Below are 21,858 nucleotides of genomic sequence, written 5' to 3'. Positions count from 1 at the left end.
CAGTGGTTTTCCCGCCAAGTCTTTAAAATTTTAGTAGTAATACTGGGAGACTGGGGCTAGCTAAGTCCAGGTCAGTCAGTGTCACAGATCACGTGTGATTCGCTTCCATTTCAAAATTTCTTATGTCAATGATGGCGGACGTTAGTACGGAGAAAGTCAAACATAAGAAAAATAAGAAGAAGCACAAAAAAGAAAAAAGACGTTTAGAAGATGAAAAATTATTAACCGAAAACAAAAACATTTCTCTTCCTGAAGATAACGTTTTAAAGTCATCTGAAGACAACCTTTTGAAGTCGCCTGAAGCAGTTAACTCTATTAAAAATATTGATATAAAGGCGCCAATTTTATGGTCCCACGAGGATGAAGAGATGCTATTGCTTCATGTTAAAAACCATTGTTCAAACCTCATAGGCAAACAAAAGAACTCATACAAATTTGATTGGACACTAGTGGAAAAAGTGAAAGATTTCTCCGAGGTAAGGAAAAATATCTAATATTAGCACGTGGTTTACATTTTGTTTCAATGCAATCAGTCACCATACCGAAAATCTTTTTCCTCTTTCTAACAGTCAGAAATGATCCTGAAGTATAAATCCTTAACGAAAAAAGTGAGGAAATTCCGGAGTGCTGCTGAAATTGTCGAAGATGCGCTAACACTGCATGAAGAAAAAGTAAGAAAAAAAAATGGAGAAGATCCATTAACTAGCAAAACTAAATCTAAACGCCACCCACCTACTGCATTCAATATTTTCTGGAGGTCAAAGCGTGTTACTCTAATCCAGAAACACCCTGAATTGAAGTTTGCAGAAGTTCATAAAAAAATCTGCCAAAAATGGAAAGAACTTTCAGTAGAAAGACGTGAAAAATACATGCGCAAAGCTGAGAAGGCAAAGAAGGAATTTTATGAAGACATGAAAAAAAATAATGAAGAGAAAATCTCTCAAATAAAAAAACCTCTTTCAGCTTATAACATGTGGAAATCAGAAAGAGTTGATGACAATAATGTGGAATGTGTTTCAGAGAAAGATTTAGTGGCAGACAGGGACAATTTATCAAAATCAACCGAGAAAGGTTTGGTACAAGTTGCCGCAAGCGAGAAAAATAATAATAGTTTAAAAGAGACAAGTATGTTAGGTAAGAAGGATAAGAAACATAAGTCAAGGAAAAGATCCTCATCAAAGCGCAGTAGTTCAGAGCAAATGCAAAGAACTCCAAACAAAGTTAGCAAGAAAGACAATTCAAGTCAATCGCCAGATAACAAGAGTTCAAGTGAAAATCGTATTTTCTATTAGATTTTACAATGACATTGTGCATAATGTAGAAAGTCTTTCTTGAGAATGTTATTACTTGAATGAAACTTGTTCTGTAATGTGGTTATGAAATACATGTACATTTAGATGTTTATGTGAACTAATGTAATTAACATTATAGCCATGAACTTGACCTCCCAATGGTAGTCAATCAAAATCATTGTAGCTGTTCATTTTAGATTCAAGATACTTAAAAAATAGCATCATTGGTTAGTTAGTATAGATCCAGTATGATTTTATGGAGACAAAATTGAATTAAAAATTTTGTAGTTACGTCATAGGTTTTGCTATGTTTAAAAAAATTGACAACCCCCTATAAACAAGGCTAGAAAGATGAGCACCCTTCTGGAGTCGACACTACTAATTAAATGCAGTCTAAATATAATCAACTCAATTCATCGTCTCTAAACACTGGTTTGAAAATGCATTTGTAGATTAAAACTCAGTGATTATACTAATTACGTTTTGTTTTATGAAGCTGCCATGAATCATCCAAAATGTTTTTTTTAGTTAATCAGAAAGTCCTTGGTGAAACATGCATACTGAGCAAAGATAAGCATTGGTTGAAATATAGCATGATTGACATTTTTAACTCATGCAACCTACAAGGCTTTTTGTTGCAACAAATCATCTAATACAATGGGGAATCTCACTAAACAGGAATATATTTTATACATTGGCTTAAAGTAGGCATTGTCTATATATATACCAAAATATATTTGGCTATTTTCCTGTCAGATTTATCAAAAGTATGCTCATCTGGCAAAACCTTAATGTAAGGAACAAACTTGATATGTTAAAGTCCTACCAAATACTAAAAAGATAAAATAGTAAAATAAATGCAATCTAAGCATCCAGTTTGGCCATTTCAGTGGAGTAAACCCCCAAATCATCCATTTTTGTCATAACAAATGTGATCTGCTTCAATGATGATGCCATTACAGTGACAAAATAATCTGAGATGGTCTTCAAAACAGCTTGCACAATTTGTGCCTTTACCTCAGCTTTTCTACATAAGAGAAATTTAAAAGAATCTTCATAAGAAAATAACATAAGATATTCTCATTCCAATAAAAGGAGTATGCAAAAGGCTGTCAATTCATAATTTCTTGACAAAAGCAAAATTTAAAATTGCTGACAAACTCACGCTCCACTGCCAATAGAAGGTAAAGCAATGCTCTTTAAGTTCTTCTCATCTGCTAAAGTGAGGATATTTTTCACTGCTTCTTCAACTTTCTCAACAGCATCTTTCTGTGAGTGTACCGGGGCATTCACATGAATTACAAACTTAGCTGGAAAACCATGTCCTTGACAAGCAGCCACTGCATATATTGAATTGAAAACGAAGTGCAATTTCATGTCAACAACTCAAATATTGGAATAAAATGTTCTATATTTAAAAATTCTGATCGAATATATAAATATATAACAAAAAAGACAAATTGCTTCACCTCCTGCAATTTCCAAGGGACTTTTATCTTTAGCTAAAGTTTCGACTTCTTCTTCAAAGGATTTTCCACCTGCCTTCTTCAATGCATTCCCTGTTTACAACATAAAATAAAATATGAATGAGTGAGCTCATGTTATAATATTCCAAAATGCAGCAAATGCTTTTTATTAAAAAATGAATACTTAAATACTATAATTGGCAAAACAACAAAAGTTTGTAAAATATCTCACCAACTTCCCCAGAGAGATTAAATTTGGAACTTGTTGGATTGACAATAGCATCAACATCTATTTCAACAATATTCCCTTGAACAACACAGAGTGATTGCCCAAGGAATAATGTTTTTTCAGATAGCATTGTGAAGCCTGGACCAAGTTTATTACCATCCTCGTTGCCATCCTTTCCTTTATTTCCTTTTTTTGGTGTTGGTGCATCTTTTTTTGAAGTTGTGACTTTTTTCTTTGGTGAAACTTTCTTTGGGGAAACTTTCTTGCCCTCTTTCATGCGCTTTAGTTCTTCAGGTGAAAACAGTTTTCCACCCTTACGTTTTTTTAATAGTTCTGGATGAATTTTAGGCAAAACACCACCTTGTGCAATAGTCACACCTCTCAAAAGCTATCAGGATAATGGAGAATTTTGATTATTTGTTAAGAAGATAGTAATAATAGTGAAGAAGTTTTGTTTCAAAATTAACTCACACTTGATAAAGACAGCAAACTGGAGGATATGGCAAGTAAAGACTTTGTATACAGTCATTTTCGATGAATACACTAGACTGGGTTTATGATTCAATAATGGTTCACTCCTGATCAAGGCTTAATGTCATAGAACAGTAAAGACTCAAGTTTCGACATCATTTCATTCCCATACAAACTAAACACTGCATAAATATTGCATTAGTCTTGTATATTTTCCACATAAGAAGTTTTTTGCTATTCAGATTTTTGTAAACCGTTTTTAGAATGATATAATTCAGTGCACGTTTCTTACGTTTGCGCGGGAAGCCCAAAGCTTTGAAATGTACCCAATTGCTTTCAGTAATTAAATGAATGTGTTTGCCTTTTCTTACAGTAGAAAAACATAAAAATCCCCGTAAGAACTATCGAGAAATGATTCTCCAAATAAAAGCAAGAAATGCAATTCAAACAACACAAAAGACACAATTGAATTTAATCTAGATCTAGATTCAACAAAAAATAAATTTCTAAAGATACGAAAACTACAAACCTTATGCAATTCATCATCGTTGGCAATTGCAAGAAGAATATGCCTTGGAATAATTCTTGATCGTTTGTTATCTCGTGCTGCATTACCTGCTAACTCTAAGATCTCCGCTGTCAAATATTCCATAACGGCTGCTTGATAAACGGGCGCCCCAGAAGCAATGCGATAATGATGTGTGGTTTTTCGCAAAAATCTATGTACACGGCTTACAGGGAAAATCAATCCCGCTTTCTGCGAACGCGTACTTCTTGCTCTCTTTGCTGCTTTACCACCACGACCAGACATGATAAAATTTCAATTAAAATATAGTTTCAGCTCAATTTCTTTGCAATAAAATATTGTTTACTGTTGTCTTCCTCCTGTGAAATGTAGTAAGCTGTGTAAGAGCGTTTGTGGAAAGTTGATGGAACGTTCACCAATCATGACAGAGTATTACAATTTGAATGACAAAAGCCCATAGTAGTCATAGTCAGCGGCGAACGTCATACTTCATTTCATGTTATCATTCTTTATCATCTTTTTTTCCTGGAGCCGGTTGCACGAAGCCAGCTTAAAGTTATCCATTGGATTGCAAATTTTTTTAAACGGTATAAAAACTTCTTATAAGGAAGAATATAAGGTTTGAACTGAGCAATCACTGTAATAAAATATTGCTTCTTAGATTACAAAATTTCTTTGACGTAACGAAAACACAAACACCTTTCTTATATGTTTGAAAATTTTACTATCCAATGGATTACGCTATCGAAGATTCGTGCAACCGGCCCCTGGAGTGATCGTCAGTTCTAGGAAAAAAGTAACGTCGTTTTGAAAACATAAAAAATTTTGGTGCACCCTCAAGCTTTTTATCACACTCATTATAATAAAGATTGATCAAATTTCGTGATAGCCAACTATAAAGCTTAAAAGGCAAGTGTTAAATTTAAAATATTAAAATGTAATTTTTAAAAAATAGAGCTGTCTTTGAAACAAGTGCACCAATCAACCACTAAATCCTAGACAAAGACGGAAACTTAGCCGTAGGAACATAAAAATTCAAAATATATTCCATTCTTTTATGGAAGCACTTTCATTTCTTGTGGTTATTAAAACAATGAAGTATAAAAATGTAGCAATCCTACAAATTTACCAATTATCTAATCAATGATGCTTCATTGCAATAACATTTGTAGTATTGCTGCGTTTCTAGACTTGTGGTTATTAAAACAATGAAGTATAAAAATGTAGCAATCCTACAAATTTACCAATTATCTAATGATGCTTCATTGCAATAACATTTGTAGTATTACTGCGTTTCTAGACTTGTGGTTATTAAAACAATGAAGTATAAAAATGTAGCAATCCTACAAATTTAGCAATTATTTAATCAATGGTGCTTCATTATAGGTAGATTTGGCAGTATTGCTTGCTTTTGCCAGAAAATTTCTCCATCAAAGTATGCTTATATGCAGCTGTGTTAAATACAACATGTACTCATTAAAACACATTGAATATCGAGCAAAGCCTTCCTTTGAACATCCCGTTATCTGTCAAATTTACCAACTCTGATTACAATTTTGGCAACAAAGCGGGTGGCGTTGTCCCACACCGTGAACTTCACAAAAGGCATCTCCAAATTACAATAATTTAAATAGATGCATATTTTCACACAAATAATACATGTCAGTTGTTCAAATACCGGAACAGTTCGTACCATGTGTGTAATAAGTACAGTTCAATTAAATCGTTTTTAATCGTTGCAGTAACACGCAATCACGTTATAGTAAGTAGTAACTTTATAGTTTTTTATTTAAGGCCAACAGGTGATTCCGTTGACAACGGAAAATTTTGACCGTAAGCGATCTAATGTGCAGGAAACGATTAGTGATTTCGGGCAATTTACAAGATATTAGAAGACAGTCAAGTCACACAACAGCATTGGTTTTGAAAGAAGAACAGACAAACATACGTTATAGTTTGTTCTAAACAACGCAGAAAGATTCTCGCTAGACAGCTGTTGATATCATTTATATTACAATAGCCATAATATGTACGGAGACGCAGGTCTGAATATATTCTAGCCATCTCTGATACGATTCATTCATTATTTTTTGTGGAACACATTGGTAGAGAGAGGTGAACTGCAAACATTGCAAAGAAACGTGGCACAAAAATCTTTTAAGGTAAAATAAAATATATACCGAATCGATCAAATCATGAATTTGATCGAGATAAGAAACAGATAAAATCTTCGCTATTTGCTTCAATTGCTTGTAATGAAAGCTGTTTAAATTCAAAACAAAGACTGTTAGTTCTAGAGCGCAGTTTTAACACTTTCAACTTAACATACGTTTACACATAATACTGTAAAATTCCACAAGATAAAGAACGTTTATGGACATTCGTGTCCTGCATAGTCTGTCATAAGAGCCGACAACTATTTTGGCTTTGGAACACGATATATTATAATTAATATAAGAAATGCTTGATCTCTTCACCTAACCGTGAGTATGACAGTTATTTAGAGATTGAAATACAGCAAAAATATACCTCTTTTAAATTGCACATTTGTTAACTACGGTGTAAAATTAGTACACGTAGATTGAGTGATCTCTGCGCTGGCATGAATCCGTATAAAATTGTACATTTATTCATCTAAATAATATTTAACTAAAGGAAAGCAAACGAGAAATTGAAACGAACAATTATCCCTCTACATACATTTTTACTAATAAGGTAAATTGCTAAGGAAGCTAATTATATACATTGTTATATTTCCTAGGCAAACTGTAGATGAGCGAAACGAAAGGACGTACTTTGCTGACGTACACGTGGATTTGATTGGACGTACGTTTGCTAATTACAGAAATATAAACGCGGCGAAATGCATTCAAAGTAGAAAATGGGAGCCGGTATTGAGATAAAACGAGGACAACGAGTATGTGTGTAAGAGGAATATAAAATAACGAGAAGCGTTAAAATATTGATGATAATATTGTTTCGACACTGTCATTCTATATGGTAAAATTTCTTATTTGAAAAGTTAAGCCGTTACAAGAGTGAAAGTATTATAACAATTGTAAATCAAGAAAACATTTTGAAAGGTAGGAAACAACCGCTTTATTACTTGCATCACTTTATAGGTTTCTTCAAACGTGAAACGTTTATTGGTGAATTCTATCTAAAATTTAACATTATGCAATTCTATAAATTTTATCTAAAATTTAACGTTAATTAATTTTATAAAAAACATATAGACATTACGTTGTTGACATTATAAAAAAAAATTTCGCACAAATTCTGTCATGAAAAGGAAAACTAAGTAAAGAATTAAATTATAAAGATGTTCTTTTTTTTTCAAAAACAAAGTAGATCTTTCTCATGTCTAAATCTGGCAAACGAAAAAATTCTAACGACTTCCCAATGATCAACGTTTATAGAGTCTTTGTCCACATTATTGTTAATAAAAACATCAAAGGAAGGAAAAGTTGTGAATATGTAGTTATTACCTCGTATGATTTGTAAAATCTTTTCATTACAGAAAGTATAAGAGGAAAGTGGATGGTCGAGAACTGCCATAAAGCAAAAACAAGAAAGAAATTGAAAAGATAAGAGGCAATCCTGTTTAATATTAACAGAAGATGTACCCTAAACACAGAATAGGAGATAAACTTCAACAAGATGATCACAAAACCCATTCCAATGACTTCGTGTTTGCACTGGCTGTTATCCTTGCTATCATAGAAATACTTGGTATACTATTTAACGGTATCATTCTAACGGTCTACTTTAAATACGCAAGACTTCGTACAGCAACGAACAACTTTATTCTAAATTTAGCCGTTTGTAATCTGATATTGGCCCTACTACAGCTTCTGTCATCAACACCATCGTTTTTTCAAAAGGAATGGATATATAGTCACGATTTGTGTATCACATACGGTTTCCTTCATCAATACCTAATGACCGTTGTTGTGATAACCCTTGCCGTCATATCTTTTGATCGTTTCTGCGTCATCACAAAGCCAGTGCATAAATTAAAACTTATGGTGGTAACCAAGAGACGCGCATGCGTACTAATTGTTACCACCCACATTTATGCTTTTTTCTTCACCCTTCCTCTGCTGCTGGGTTGGAGTAAGTTAGTACCAGATAAACATTATAACACCGGATGCTATATTCAAAGCTATGATGCCAGCACAGGTTCTATAGCATATACAATCATATTGACTTTATTCACGTGTCTGGCACCATTGGTCGTCACAGTATGCTGTTACACAAAAATATATAGATCAGTGCGAAGGAGTTCCAGACGTTGCTCAATGCATACTAGGACACAGATATTTTCACACAAAGAGTCAAGAATGCGGCAGAAATCTTTATATCATACTCGTACAGCTCGTATGATTCTTGTAGTTATGTTCTTTTTCCTGTTGACATGGGCACCGACCCGAATTGCAGGATTATTAATCACGTTTGGTTATCACGTGTCTCCGTTGGCCGTTTACGTTTGCCTGTTTATGGCAAAGTCTTCCGTAATTTATAACGCTGTCGTGTATGTGTTTATCAATCATCGTTTCCGTGCCGCGTTTCTTCACATGACTTTCATGTGCCGTAATGATAGTCGTTTACGGTTCACCACGGACGCGACAAACGCGAGCATGCGCAATATTGGTGATGTTTTACAATCCATAGTCAGTGAGCAAGGCGTTTCGCGGAATTCTTCAATGAAAGCAGTCTCACAATTACATTTCACAACTGAAGCTGCAGAAATTTCTCAAAATTCCTCAAGCACTGAAAGGAATAGTGGAAAGGAATCGAAGAAAGTTCAACAAGCACGACAGTTCTTGGAAATTTGTTGTACATCAATAGAAATGGTTCAAAATCAGTCGAAAATATCTCTTGAACTGAAAGAAATGAGTGCAAGAATGTCAAAATCTCCTCACAAACCCATGTCCAACAATAATTATAAATCAGATATTTCTATGAACCAATTGAATATATCTGGAGAGAATTTTGTTTGTGACATGAGGGAAGAATTCCTGGAAGATACAGGAAAAATCAACTATGGAATGTCTGTTGATGAGAAGGATTTAAGAGAAGTTAAAGAAGAAATCCTTGATACAACACAGGATAGAGTTATTTTTCACAAAACGATATATGCAAGGCTGCACCAAGAAAACAATGATGACCAAATCAAAATTTATGAAACATCCAAAACCATAGACAATTTTCCAAATGAAACAATTGACTATGAATCCAACAAAGTTACAAAAGCCATGATTAGTTCATCTATGCATTGTGAGTTTAACAATTCCTTTTTATACAAAAATGAAGTTTTCAATGAATCGAGAAGCGACAAAGACTTTAAAAAACATGTAGTTCATGATATTCAGCAATTAGGTAAAGTAAGTTAACATCTTTAGTAAATTGATGCAAATAGATATGTAGAATTTCAAAGCTTCATTAGCAGAGTCAATGACTCACTCTTTTTACAACTATCTTGACGCAATTAATCCTTTTTTCCCATTATTTTAATTGAATAAATTTAGTAAAAAACTGACCCCAAATATTTTCAAATCGTCTTTGTCATGACGTGTTTCTTGACTTATTCTAAATGACAACAATTCTTGAGCATTTCTCACAAATACTTTACAGATATTTAAAAATGGCGGCACCCCTTTCATAATTACTACACGAAGTATTTCCAATGAAATGGCCGATTTCATTTCCAGGGACTGGGATGATGAAAGAAAAGAAAACAAATTGGTAATCCTTTAAAATCGACACGAATTGTATACTTTGGCAAACAATTGATACTTTTTATGTTTTAATATATATCTTACTAATGAAAGAAACAGAGAAAAGTAAAACTAAAAACCAAAAATCAAAGAAAAATTACATCTTACCAGGAGTGGGGTTCGAACCCACGCGTGCAATCGCACATTGGAACTTAAGTCCAACGCCTTAACCACTCGGCCATCCTGGTCTGAATGCAAACTATTTGAAATATTATGTACTAAATCTTCCAACGAGTTAATTCAAGTACTAAAACAATCGCATCATTTTTGGCGTAGCTAAATATGGGGTCGACTATGTAGGGTATCTACTATGTTGGGTGGCAACTATGTAGAGTATCTTCCACTACACGATTACATGTGTAATGTTGTATATAATGTTGGTTCGTATCAACATAGTTGCCACCCAACATAGTAGATACCCTACATAGTCGACACCATATTTAGTCTACGCCAAAAATGATGCGATTGTTCTAGTACTTGCATTAACTCGTTGGAAGATTTAGTACATAATATTTCAAGTAGTTTGCATTCAGACCAGGATGGCCGAGTGGTTAAGGCGTTGGACTTAAGTTCCAATGTGCGATTGCACGCGTGGGTTCGAACCCCACTCCTGGTAAGATGTAATTTTTCTTTGATTTTTGGTTTTTAGTTTTACTTTTCTCTGTGTTTTTCATTGGTAAGATTTATATTAAAATATAAAAAAGTAGTACACATGTCAGTGATCATTTTGTATAACCTCTTGCCTAATGCCCATTGTTTCTACCAGATAAATTACGCCAAACCACAAATACTTCCAAAAGCACCAAAACGGACAAGTCTTAAAAACAAACGTGAAAGCATCAGCCCTGCCAAAACGTGAAGCATCTTGCGTGAGACGTTTAAACTGCTAGTTGTAAGGAAAAGCTCACTGTACTTTACGTAGGTCGAACAGATTCCGAACATAGACATCTCATTTTCTTGATATATAAGATAATACTAGAGTTTACACAATGAGTAGGTAATATTTCGTCTTTATTCCAAAGACATCGTCGGGTAAGCACCAGCTAAAAAACATACTTCTTGATCTGAACAAATGATATGAACATAGATACTTATGAAAACACGTTTTTGTTCAGTGATCCTTGCAGTTTTCTTTCTCATTCGTATTCACCCCACTTTGTCAGGAATCCCTTCCAGCTTCCAATTTCTATATCGTTTGATTCGTGGTTTCCTTTTTTTCACAAAACCAACACTCTTGCTCTCCTTCTTGACAAGCTTCACATCTTTGGTTATTCTTGCTTCCTCTTACCTCTTACACAATAAACTCCATTTCCTTTATCAGAAGATGGCCATCATCCATACCCAACATGTGCTTGTACTATGTCACCTTATTTACCTTTGCTTCCTTCAATTTTTAATCGTCTTTGACTTCTTTATGTATAAGGTGAAGACCATAAGGGCAACATCTAACTTACACTTGTGACGAAAATTTCGTTAACGTTACAACAACGACTACGCTACTTATTATCTATTGCAGTATATAGCACTATTTTAATTAATAGTTGTTTCAAATCCAAAATTGATCATTTTTTTTCATAGTCTTGGTGAGCTACATGTAAGCTGTGCGCACCTATTTTTAATTTAAAAAAAGTGTTTATTAGGAAACTCCTTTTTTTAGAAAACGAGTTCTTTTTTTGGCCAGAATCAAAAGCTGGAATGTCATTGGAGAAGCCTTGAAAAATGTGTTATGTTCAATTAATTGCAGAATGCTACGGGTATTATATTACATAAACTTTGGTATGCAATTCACAAGACAAAGAAGAATCAAACGGCAAAACCCATGCTGGTCATAAGATAATATGACGATTAAAAAACAATAGAAATCGATGTATAAGGTGAAATCTCCAGTGTATTATTGTTAACGAGAATTTGCCTGCGTAAGGATCGCTCAAAAATTACTTTTCAAAAACATCTTCACGTTAAGATAAACAGAATTGAACAATCGGATTTCGCTGGATGATATACTACACTTGAAGCAAGGTATAAAATAAGTATTTAAAAAAAATCTCCTTGTTGAGCAATCTTAGTGTAGTTTTACTATGATCAACTTACAATGCTAGGATGATAATTAGACTATTTTCGGATATAGATTTCCAAAAAGATAAAATTGATAACTTAACACCATTCTTATTTGTGTAGTGCGCGTCCGGATACAAGCTAAATACTCTAAATAGCAACATATTTTTAATACCAGCTTTTAGTAACACGTACGTCTACGTAAAGCCAGAAAAATCAAGGTATCAAACTAAGGATGTGTTTGAATATTTGGGACGCATTTATCAATTGAATTGATGTCTTCTAGAAAATAAAAATAATACGTAGCTTGCGTGACAGTGACATTAATGTGTTTAACCTCAAGGAAACCTTACTAACGTCACCTAATGTCCTTATTTTCCCATTATAGTCATCTGTATATAGTAGACACGTAAAGTTTCTTGAAAGCATGCGTCATTGAGTGACTAAGAACAATAAATACACAGTGATCCTACAGTTCTTCTTAGTAACATACAACATGACTATAAGTCCATAGTAAAAACTGGCAAACTCTAGACAAAATTCGTGACCTAATGGTAACAAAATCCAAAAAAATTGTGAGAACACGAAAACTATTTCTGAGCGTGTTAATTGTAAGTATGAATTTAACATGGGACACTATGAGAGTAGCCATAAGCTGTAATTTTAACAAATCGGTAATTCAGTCGAACTACAATTTTCTGTTTGACAAAAATAAATATTTTCCATTCTTATGTAACTTGAGGTGTGAAGGAAGTTATTTAAACTTTATTTAATAGAATTGCCAAATCAAAGTTTGGGTGTGAAAGGTAAAAAAGAAACTTTGTACCATTAATCTATGTTATATTACAGAAACCAATAGTGATGGTACTCATAGAAGCAGACAACTACCATACTTGGGGCGATAGAAAAATGTACATATTGGCCTATGCAAGTATAGTGACCGTCGGTGGCATAGTAGAAAATCTTTCTGTAATATTTCTCTTTGCCAACTTCAAATCGTTGAGGACTGTGACGAACAATTTCATCATTAACTTGGCAGTTTGTAATTTTCTTCTTTCGTTAATGGACTTGGTTTTTTCACTATCTTCCCTTTTCGCTTCCGATTGGTTATTTGGTAATAGCCTCGCTATCGTTTATGCATTCAGTTATTTCATATTGGTCAGTGTCTCAATGGTCATGCTGGCCGTTATTGCCATTGACCGTTACCACGTGATTTCACGTCCAAAGCTGCCAGTACGACTTACGACAACGAAATCAATCATCGTCATACTAGCCGTCTACATCTATACTCTCACCATTGCGTCACCAATACTATATGCGCCAGCTGGACTAGAGGTTAGAATGTATGTCAGCGGTTGTTACGTAGATTTTGCTCCTAGCTCAAAGTACGGATCTGGTACGTATGCTATAGTCATAACGGCGTTGCTTTACGTCGTTCCTTTAACAACTATGGTTCATTATTACTGGAAAATATACAAAGTTTTACGAGATCGTCGAAAGTCTTTGGCCAGCGGTCGTAGAGGTGACACGCCTCACAAAACACATAGTTGCAAACCAAAGCAAATACAGAGCACGTCATTACGACCAGTTAGTACATATACCATGCGTAATACACCGGTAAAAACTCTTCGTGTCATAGCAGCGCTCATCATCTTTTTTATAGTAACATGGACACCGTACCAAATTGTATCTTTAGCGAGGGCATTTCACGGTCGAATATTATTCAACGATGAGGCTAAAGAGATTGCTGTATTACTAACCAAATCCATTGTCATCATTAATCCAATTGCGTATGCGTTGGTAAATCATCGTTTTCAGAAATGCATTGCGAAGTTACTTTGTCCCTCTCAGGTAATTCTCGGTCCGACAACATGTACTGACAACTCCACAGATTTTCCACTTAATCGGAATGGGCGTGGCTCTGTTAAAGAATCTCGCAGAAACTCGCGCGGGTCCACTCAAGAGCGTAAACCGCGGCATCCATCGCGAGTATCTCGACTACCATCAACCCCAGAGGTTTTTGTCTCAGAATCTTTTATGCCCAAACGACATTCAAACTTACGAAAAACGTACAGCGATAGCCAAATAAACAAGCATGCTCGTATGGAGGAGAGTAAAATGAGAGAAATGGAGAGCGTCTGTGTAGACGTAACACAGATCTTGATCGTTTCTTAAAACTTTCCATGAAAACATCACAGAAAACGAGAAACTGGGACGTATATGTTACATCATTTTAAAATCAAAGTTGCCTCAAGTTTATAATATAACTAAGGGACTTTATTTTATACTTATAACTAATGGACGGTGAGACATAAACGAACGCTATATAAAACTTAGGTCATGCTTAACGAAAGCGTATCATGAAAAACTGGGGTTTAACATGTAGAAAAAATTCAAAGTCTTTTAATTCGTTTTTGTTGTTTTTTTTTTATACGGGTTTGTCAGTTGTATTTCACAAGAGCAAGTTGAAAGTTTGTCAGTTGTATTTCACAAGAGCAAGTTGAAAGTAATTAATGAAAACATTCATATATCTTCACCGAAAGTAGCAAAAACCACATACCCAATTTCCCCTCCAAACGTAACAAAATTGAAAAAACTTACAAGGATAATCCAGCTTTATCAACAAAGCCTACTCGTACTTAAAAAATCCTTCTCCTGATTTCCGTCCAAGTTTATTTTCGCTTACCAACTGATTCACTTTCTCTGATGGTTGAAAAAGCGGTTCGTTCGGATACTTTGTATACCAACCTAAAATATGAAGATGATCAATAGACGCTTATTATGCAAAGCTAATTCTGATAAAGTAAGACGTTTCAGCATCAGATCACTCCTGAAGAAGACACTTGACTGGAGTATATATGAACTCAAGTTTCAACGTCAGATCACTCCTGATGAAGACACTTGACTGGAGTATATATGAACTCAAGTTTCAACGTCAGATCACTCCTGATGAAGACACTTGACTGGAGTATATATGAACTCAAGTTTCAACGTCAGATCACTCCTGATGAAGACACTTGACTGGAGTATATATGAACTCAAGTTTCAACATCAGATCACTCCTGATGAAGACACTAGACTGGAGTATATATGAACTCAAGTTTCAACGTCAGATCACTCCTGATGAAGACACTTGACTGGAGTATATATGAACTCAAGTTTCAACATCAGATCACTCCTGATGAAGACACTTGACTGGAGTATATATGAACTCAAGTTTCAACATCAGATAAATCCTGATGAAAACAAAAGACTTCAACATTAAAAATAAATCTAAGTAAAAGAAGTAGACACAGGTCCCGTTATGAGTAAAAAGTTCAGAATTTTTGTCTTCATACCGTCAATTATAAATTTGGTCGTATCTAATCCAACGTAGTCGATAAGCTCGAAAGGTCCCATGGGATATCCTAAAACAAGAAGTTTGAAATGAACTATAAAATGTTGCAAAGAGACTGCTAAAAAGTTTTCATATTTCATCATATAAACCCGCCCTATTAAGGTCCGTAAGTAGTTCAATCATGCCTTCAAAAACTGAACGTTGAAACAGTAAAATCGAACGAAACAAATTGTCAGTCAAGAAGAAACCATATCAAATCGTTGTAAAATGAAAAAAACATTTCAGTGCCGTTTATCTGCCTCAACATTAAAACGAAAAATCTATAAATGCCTTTTTCATGGCAATATCAACCTGCACCAAGTTTCATGGCGATATCAATGTCTTGCATAGATGCTTCACCTAAAAAATCGTTGAAAAACATCATAGACAGACAGAAATATTGACAAAAGTAAAAAAATATGCTGGGGAAAGTTTGAAAAATCGTAATTTGAATTCCTGCAATTGAGTTTATGACAGAAGTCTAAATAATTGTTTGGACTTCGAATTTCCTAAATCGTAATGCAGGAAAAATACTTTAGTGAAAAATAAATGCGATAATTAAATATTACTTTAACCTCTTTCATACAGGCGTACTGCTTCCATCAGGTATGGAACCAACAAACGATTCACAATAAACCCAGGAGTGTCCTATGTACAACGTTATTTACGCAAAGTCAAAAACACGAAGAAAGACTTTACACTGTTTAAAACATAGAGATAACGTTTATTTCAGCAAAGGTGGTGATGAATAAACAACAGAGAAAGAGAACTATCTTCACACTATCTAAAATGTAAACTACGATAACGTGTGTCAGTGTAGGTAATGATGAATGAACAACAGAGAATGAGAACAGTCTTTACACTACCTAAAATATAGACTAAGATAACGTGTGTCAATGTAGGTAGTGATGAATGAACAACAGAGAATGAGAACAGTCTTTACACTATCTAAAATATAAACTAAGATAACGTGTGTCAGTGTATGTAATGATGAATGAACAACAGAGAATGAGAACAGTCTTTACACTATCTAAAATATAAACTAAGATAACGTGTGTCAGTGTAGGTAGTGATGAATGAACAACATAGAATGAGAACAGTCTTTACACTATCTAAAGTATAAACTAAGGTAACGTATGTCAGTGTAGGTAGTGATGAATGAACAACAGAGAATGAGAACAGTCTTTACACTATCTAAAATATAAACTAAGATAACGTATGTCAGTGTAGGTAGTGATGAATGAACAACAGAGAATGAGAACAGTCTTTACACTATCTAAAATATAAACTAAGATAACGTGTGTCAGTGTAGGTAGTGATGAATAAACAACAGAGAAAGAGAACAGTCTTTACACTACCTAAAACATAAACTAAGGGCTACCTGTAAGAGCAACAAAAAGTTTACATAAACAACTTAAATTCACCTTGCAGGATACAGGAGTTTTTTTCAAATTTTTGCTGAACTCCATCAACTTTTCAAATGTTCCATCACTTGTATCAGGAAGTCTTATCACCTAAATGAAAGTAATATGAGCCCACACAATCATGCCAATGCAGTAATAAAGTAATATGAAGCCATCTTAGTTGGTATATTTTGGGTAGTAATTTACCTCCACCAAAGCCATCATTGGTACAGGATTAAAGAAATGCAATCCACCAAATTTATCTTTTCGCTTAGTTACTTCAGCAATTTCCGAAATACTTAAAGATGAGGTATTTGATGCAAATATAGTATGACTAAAAACAGAATAAAATTGCTTAAAATGAAATAATAATAAAAAAAACTATTTTCCAAAAAAAAACAAACAACATGATAGATTCTTGTTGATAAACATGTTAGCATGATATGAAGAGATGTTTCAATTCAAGTCTTTGTCAATGTACGGAGTGATCACATTAACTTTGAAAACTCACCTGGGAGCTTTCTCATCTAACTCTGTAAAAAGCTTGTGTTTGATGTCCATATTCTCAATAATGGCTTCAACAACAAGATCTGAATCCTTAACTGCCTCAGTCATGTCAACTGTAGTTTTTAACCGTGACATTGTGTCATTTACAAATTTTTCACCACCCTAAGGTATATTATATATCATTGCAACTGGAAATAGTGCATCTTTAAATACTGAAGAAGGCAATTTCATTTATAAATGCCAAGGAATCGTGACTACAACAAAATTTGCATTCATGTTACAAATTTGATAACTTTCCTTTGTTTATGGAAAACTTTTAAAAATCCTCAAATTTGCTATTAAATGAAAAAATTGGAAAACATCATCACACAACCTGTATGTTATCTTTATATTTTTTCTTTGCGACTCTCTGGAGACTTTTCTCAATAGACTTCACTGCTTTTCCTAAAATATCATCACTTTGATCAACTAATACAACATTATGATCTGTGCTGGCAGCAACCTATAAATGAAAATAAAATATTTAACTATATTTAAATGTCACTTTGAACATTGTCATAACTAAGGACAAAGCTAAGCTTGTCAATATTGTAAAGTCATGTCAAGTTTGATGCTTTGCGTCGAAAGCAGTCATAACATGGCGTTCTAATAAACCAGAAGCAAGCTTTTAAAACAAATTAATATTTAAACAAATTATAAGAAATTACAAAAGTTAAATTCCATACTTGTGCAATTCCTGAGCCCATAAGGCCGCTACCAATCACAGTAATATTTTTCAATGGACTTTGCCTATCCAAAGTTGTACTAAAGCAGGAAGATATAGTTGGAACGAAAATCTTTTTCAATCCTAAAAGATGTCTATTTAGATGAATAGACAACATTACTACTTGTAGCTGAAACTTCTAACAAAAAAATACAAAAACCAAAAATTATTTCAATTGCTGAGATACAAAATTTCCTTGTCTGGAAATTTGAATGAAAGGTTCAGGGATCATTGGATCAACCTAAAAACAGCACAAGTTTCCATCAACTGAAATGACCTCGACAATAAAATAGTCGAGAACTAGAAAAGTGACAAATAGAAGAGATTTTGTATAATCAAAGTTTGTTTTACCTCATAGAGATAGTCCATATGATCACTCTTTATCTCATATCAATGAAAACATTAATTTCAACAAAAAATGTTTCTCTGGTTGAATATGACGTTGTAACTAGGCGAAATTCGGTGAAGATCGAGAGGCGAAATACAAAACAGCTCGAAGACATATAAAAACTATTTTTTAAATACATTAGTCTATGTTAGTATCTTAGTTATTATATAATAATCACAAAATGCGACATCCCCATGTTCTAGTGCATCCTATATATACTATCCAATCCATTGTTAACACCATCCATCCCCAGGTCCATCGATGTAAAGTTATTTGAGTTGTGAAAGAAATAACTGACTGCATTTTCCTTCACAGACTTTAAGATTTAGATCATTACATTACTTTTCTAACAGAATTTCTTAAAAAAAAAACAAGATATTCACGGGCGATAAAAATGCATTAAAATGACTTTATAATTTAACTCCAAAGTAATATTTCCATTTCATTTGTACTAAAAGCATTTTAGAGAATTAAAATGATCTTGTCATATAACGTGTCAAAGTTTTAAATTGACCTCATTCACTCGTCTTGATTCACACGTTGATCAACAAACGTTGTCTCACAAAGTGAGATTGACATTTTCATACCATCAAGTTGATGTTCGCTGTCACCTTTTCGATTTTGAAGAAGAAGGAACATTAAGTTTTGTATAACATGAAAAACAAACCCTTACTGGAGTCTTGATGTTCAAACGGAGAACACGTGATTGATAATCACTGCATCTGAAATGAAGTAGTTTTGTAGTAAATACTTCGTCCTGGAGGAACAATATAACAACACAATCAATGATTTTCATACAATCCTTACTTGGAGCAAAACAATCTCCCACAATCGCGACAATGATGTCGTCTTTCTCTGACTGCGCTAAACTTGACATGACAAGCTGTACAGTACAAAATGCTCTCATCTCGCTCCCAATGATCAGCGATGCGGCCTCACGGGGAAAAAATGTGAAAAATTTTATTTATAAATAATATGGAATAGAGTGATTCAAATATTACAATTTCACGACACAAGTGAAAACCCACTTCCCGGAGCTCACTGTGCAGACGACATGGATAAATTCACCACACACACAAGGTTACGTGACCAAACGTGACATTTAAAGAAGACAAGTTGTGTATTTTAAGACCGTGCGCAGGCATATGATTAAATATGAAAACTTAAAAAATGGATCAAGTTTTGAGACAAAACAACACATAGTATATTATCTAGTTTTATACCTGCTGCATCACCGATTGACCAACTGTAGACACGACCCCGCGCATCTCCAACATACAGTTTCCTATGGTCTCTAAGATACAAGAAAATAAAAAAGCAATAATATTGAGTACCAGGTTTACATCGCTTGCTAAAAATAACTTTCAAATAAATAAACAATTGACCATTGATATAAAAATCAAATATAATGTTACATTGTGAGAATTATCTCAACAATATTGATGAAATACGTGTTTTACCTGGATACAAGTATGGCAGTAACTGCTGCTGGCGAACAATTGTCCTCACGACCAAATGCTGTATGCATTGTTAACTGGGATCTCATCACCAGTCTCCTTTTCCACACAGCTACGTAAAAATATACATTGTGCCGTCAACACCAAATTATATTCAATCCGTGCTTCACACGATTATTATAAATAAATAAAAATAATTCCTACTGACAAAGAACGAAGAAAAATAAACCTTGCTCGACAGGTTTCGCAACTGGTTTTTGTTCCATGTCATTGATAATTACATAATCTTCTGAAGATGATTTATTATCTTGTGATTGTGTGTTACAACTATCATCACCAGTAGATGTCTCAATTCCTGAAGATTCAAGAAAATATGTTAGGAGTATTTAGGACGTTCGTAAAATATGAAACATCAACACATACAACACAACTCATGATTATTCAAAATATGTCACCAACCGTCATCATCACTAACATCTCTTGTTCTGAATGGTTTTGCATTCTCATCGTAAAATTCAACAGCCCACATCTAAAGTGATGACAAAGACAATCTATTGACACATTCACAACATTAGCAGTAGTTTGTGCTACATACGTATACTGACACACGCCCTCTTAGTTTGTATTTTAGATAGTGTAAAGACTGTTCTCATTATCTGTTGTTCATTCATCACTACCTATACTGACACACGTTATCTTAGTCTATATTTTAGATAGTGTAAAGACTTTCTCATTCTCTGTTGTTCATTCCTCACTACCTATACTGACACACGTTATCTTAGTTTATATTTTAGGTAGTGTAAAGACTGTTCTCTTTCTCTGTTGTTCATTCATCACTACCTATACTGACACACGTTATCTTAGTTTATATTTTTAGTGTAAAGACAGTTCTCATTCTCTGTTGTTCATTCATCACTACCTACACTGACACACGTTATCTTAGTTTATAATTTAGACAATGTAAAGACTGTTCTCATTCTCTGTTGTTCATTCCTCACTACCTACACTGACACACGTTATCTTAGTTTATAATTTAGACAATGTAAAGACTGTTCTCGTTCTCTGTTGTTCATTCATCACTACCTATACTGACACACGTTATCTTAGTTTATATTTTAGGTAGTGTGAAGACTGTTCTCTTTCTCTGTTGTTCATTCATCACTACCTATACTGACACACGTTATCTTAGTTTATATTTTAGGTAGTGTAAAGACAGTTCTCATTCTCTGTTGTTCATTCATCACTACCTACACTGACACACGTTATCTTAGTTTATATTATAGATAGTGTAAAAACTGTTCTCATTCTCTGTTGTTCATTCATCATTACCTATACTGACACACGTTATCTTAGTTTATATTTTAGGTAGTGTAAAGACAGTTCTCATTCTCTGTTGTTCATTCATCACTACCTACACTGACACACGTTATCTTAGTTTATAATTTAGACAATGTAAAGACTGTTCTCGTTCTCTGTTGTTCATTCATCACTACCTACACTGACACACGTTATCTTAGTTTATAATTTAGACAATGTAAAGACTGTTCTCGTTCTCTGTTGTTCATTCCTCACTACGTTCAACAGCAGGAAAAAGGTCTATTTTTCATTGACCAAAGGCCCACCTTCACAACACCATCATGATCGCCTGTTAATATTACATCTTCGTCCCAATCAGATAACTTTAAAAAAGTGGGAAAAAATTTGGATGAGTAAAGTTCTGTGATATGAAGTGCCTGATAATACAAAAAATGTTTGTAGATGTAGATCGACCAGGTTGGTATAGTCCTGAGAAGGACTGTTTTTGTTGCTGTTGACTGACGTTTCGACAACCTTAACGGTAGTCATCTTCAGAGTCAAAATCTTCAATTTTGTACGACAAAATTTATACATAATCTTCATTTTGACTCTGAAGATGACAACCGCTAAGGTTGTCGAAACGTCAGTAAACAACAACAAAAACAGTCCTTCTCAAGACTATACCAACCTGGACGATCTACATCTACAAACATGTAACGATACTCCCGGGTTCAAACCATCTACTTTAACACAAAAAATGCAACACAAATCAGTAAAGATACTATTTCCATAATATATTATTCTTTGGATGTCTAAGAGAAGCAGGCAAGCTCTTGTAAAACAATCAAA

The 21,858-nt window shown here is 34.0% G+C and overlaps 6 protein-coding genes and 2 non-coding genes across 10 annotated transcripts in view; 4 read left to right on the top strand and 4 right to left on the bottom strand.

The window, feature by feature from the left end:
- The first annotated feature begins 130 nt into the window (after positions 1-130).
- LOC124450103 lies at positions 131-1,588 on the top strand. Its single transcript, XM_047000808.1, has 2 exons — positions 131-476; positions 570-1,588. Exons 1-2 carry the CDS (start codon positions 132-134, stop codon positions 1,290-1,292), a joined length of 1,068 nt encoding a protein of 355 aa, XP_046856764.1. The 5' UTR covers position 131; the 3' UTR covers positions 1,293-1,588.
- A 281-nt stretch (positions 1,589-1,869) lies between these two features.
- On the bottom strand, positions 1,870-9,545 carry LOC124450076 (core histone macro-H2A.1-like). Of its 2 annotated transcripts, XM_047000807.1 has the most exons (6): positions 9,528-9,545; positions 3,988-4,343; positions 2,991-3,375; positions 2,762-2,851; positions 2,458-2,632; positions 1,870-2,319 (listed from the first exon to the last, which is right to left on the bottom strand). In XM_047000807.1, the coding sequence occupies exons 2-6, from the start codon at positions 4,267-4,269 to the stop codon at positions 2,157-2,159; spliced, it is 1,095 nt and encodes a 364-aa protein (XP_046856763.1). In that variant the 5' UTR covers positions 4,270-4,343; positions 9,528-9,545; the 3' UTR covers positions 1,870-2,156. The 2 variants fall into 2 exon arrangements, with proteins under 2 accessions (XP_046856763.1, XP_046856762.1); XM_047000806.1 differs by lacking the exon at positions 9,528-9,545 and having other exon boundaries at positions 3,988-4,379.
- Positions 5,631-9,526, top strand: LOC124450060 (rhodopsin, GQ-coupled-like). Its single transcript, XM_047000805.1, has 3 exons — positions 5,631-6,146; positions 6,746-7,067; positions 7,505-9,526. Exon 3 carries the CDS (start codon positions 7,605-7,607, stop codon positions 9,378-9,380), a length of 1,776 nt encoding a protein of 591 aa, XP_046856761.1. The 5' UTR covers positions 5,631-6,146; positions 6,746-7,067; positions 7,505-7,604; the 3' UTR covers positions 9,381-9,526.
- A 324-nt stretch (positions 9,546-9,869) lies between the features above and the next one.
- Trnal-uaa lies at positions 9,870-9,952 on the bottom strand. The gene has a single exon. It is a non-coding gene; the product is annotated as a tRNA-Leu (tRNA).
- A 345-nt stretch (positions 9,953-10,297) lies between these two features.
- On the top strand, positions 10,298-10,380 carry Trnal-uaa. The gene has a single exon. It is a non-coding gene; the product is annotated as a tRNA-Leu (tRNA).
- Positions 10,381-11,550: 1,170 nt separating this feature from the next.
- LOC124459602 (melanopsin-like) lies at positions 11,551-14,226 on the top strand. 2 transcript variants are annotated; one of them, XM_047009073.1, is made up of 2 exons: positions 11,551-11,783; positions 12,669-14,226. In XM_047009073.1, exon 2 carries the CDS (start codon positions 12,681-12,683, stop codon positions 13,992-13,994), a length of 1,314 nt encoding a protein of 437 aa, XP_046865029.1. In that variant the 5' UTR covers positions 11,551-11,783; positions 12,669-12,680; the 3' UTR covers positions 13,995-14,226. The 2 variants fall into 2 exon arrangements, with proteins under 2 accessions (XP_046865029.1, XP_046865027.1); XM_047009071.1 differs by lacking the exon at positions 11,551-11,783 and adding an exon at positions 12,224-12,430.
- A 58-nt stretch (positions 14,227-14,284) lies between these two features.
- Positions 14,285-18,094, bottom strand: LOC124459603 (hydroxyacyl-coenzyme A dehydrogenase, mitochondrial-like). Its single transcript, XM_047009074.1, has 9 exons — positions 17,831-18,094; positions 17,479-17,607; positions 17,110-17,267; positions 16,806-16,932; positions 16,620-16,709; positions 15,771-15,843; positions 15,508-15,555; positions 15,158-15,226; positions 14,285-14,567 (listed from the first exon to the last, which is right to left on the bottom strand). Exons 1-9 carry the CDS (start codon positions 17,984-17,986, stop codon positions 14,449-14,451), a joined length of 969 nt encoding a protein of 322 aa, XP_046865030.1. The 5' UTR covers positions 17,987-18,094; the 3' UTR covers positions 14,285-14,448.
- Positions 18,095-18,645: 551 nt separating this feature from the next.
- LOC124459599 (WD repeat and FYVE domain-containing protein 3-like) overlaps positions 18,646-21,858 on the bottom strand; it is a 28,821-nt gene continuing 25,608 nt past the window's right edge. Inside the window, exons 59-65 of the mRNA XM_047009066.1 lie at positions 21,336-21,392; positions 20,173-20,242; positions 19,943-20,068; positions 19,717-19,825; positions 19,480-19,550; positions 19,064-19,190; positions 18,646-18,978 (exon numbers count right to left, since the gene is read on the bottom strand). Of these exons, the coding sequence (XP_046865022.1) occupies positions 18,864-18,978; positions 19,064-19,190; positions 19,480-19,550; positions 19,717-19,825; positions 19,943-20,068; positions 20,173-20,242; positions 21,336-21,392 (675 nt within the window). The 3' untranslated portion in view covers positions 18,646-18,863. The remainder of the gene's footprint in view (positions 18,979-19,063; positions 19,191-19,479; positions 19,551-19,716; positions 19,826-19,942; positions 20,069-20,172; positions 20,243-21,335; positions 21,393-21,858) is intronic.

The sequence above is a fragment of the Xenia sp. Carnegie-2017 genome, unplaced genomic scaffold (assembly GCF_021976095.1).
Source record: "Xenia sp. Carnegie-2017 unplaced genomic scaffold, XeniaSp_v1 HiC_scaffold_13, whole genome shotgun sequence".
Taxonomy (NCBI): domain Eukaryota; kingdom Metazoa; phylum Cnidaria; class Anthozoa; order Malacalcyonacea; family Xeniidae; genus Xenia; species Xenia sp. Carnegie-2017.
This window is presented reverse-complemented; position numbering and strand designations above follow the sequence as displayed.

Bases quoted from the DNA above. Each gene is read 5' to 3' on its own strand.
- LOC124450103 (XM_047000808.1), top strand. From the start codon at position 132: ATGGCGGACGTTAGTACGGAGAAAGTCAAACATAAGAAAAATAAGAAG. The intron at 477-569 runs GTAAGGAAAAAT...TCTTTCTAACAG, and splicing joins AAGTGAAAGATTTCTCCGAG to TCAGAAATGATCCTGAAGTA.
- LOC124450076 (XM_047000807.1), bottom strand. From the start codon at position 4,269: ATGTCTGGTCGTGGTGGTAAAGCAGCAAAGAGAGCAAGAAGTACGCGT. The intron at 3,376-3,987 runs GTTTGTAGTTTT...TTATCCTGATAG, and splicing joins ACGATGATGAATTGCATAAG to CTTTTGAGAGGTGTGACTAT. The intron at 2,633-2,761 runs GTGAAGCAATTT...CAATATATGCAG, and splicing joins TCCCTTGGAAATTGCAGGAG to TGGCTGCTTGTCAAGGACAT.
- LOC124450060 (XM_047000805.1), top strand. From the start codon at position 7,605: ATGTACCCTAAACACAGAATAGGAGATAAACTTCAACAAGATGATCAC.
- LOC124459602 (XM_047009071.1), top strand. From the start codon at position 12,371: ATGGTAACAAAATCCAAAAAAATTGTGAGAACACGAAAACTATTTCTG. The intron at 12,431-12,668 runs GTAAGTATGAAT...GTTATATTACAG, and splicing joins TATTTCTGAGCGTGTTAATT to AAACCAATAGTGATGGTACT.
- LOC124459603 (XM_047009074.1), bottom strand. From the start codon at position 17,986: ATGTTGTCTATTCATCTAAATAGACATCTTTTAGGATTGAAAAAGATT. The intron at 17,268-17,478 runs GTTGTGTGATGA...AATATACCTTAG, and splicing joins AATATAAAGATAACATACAG to GGTGGTGAAAAATTTGTAAA. The intron at 16,933-17,109 runs GTGAGTTTTCAA...TTCTGTTTTTAG, and splicing joins TTAGATGAGAAAGCTCCCAG to TCATACTATATTTGCATCAA.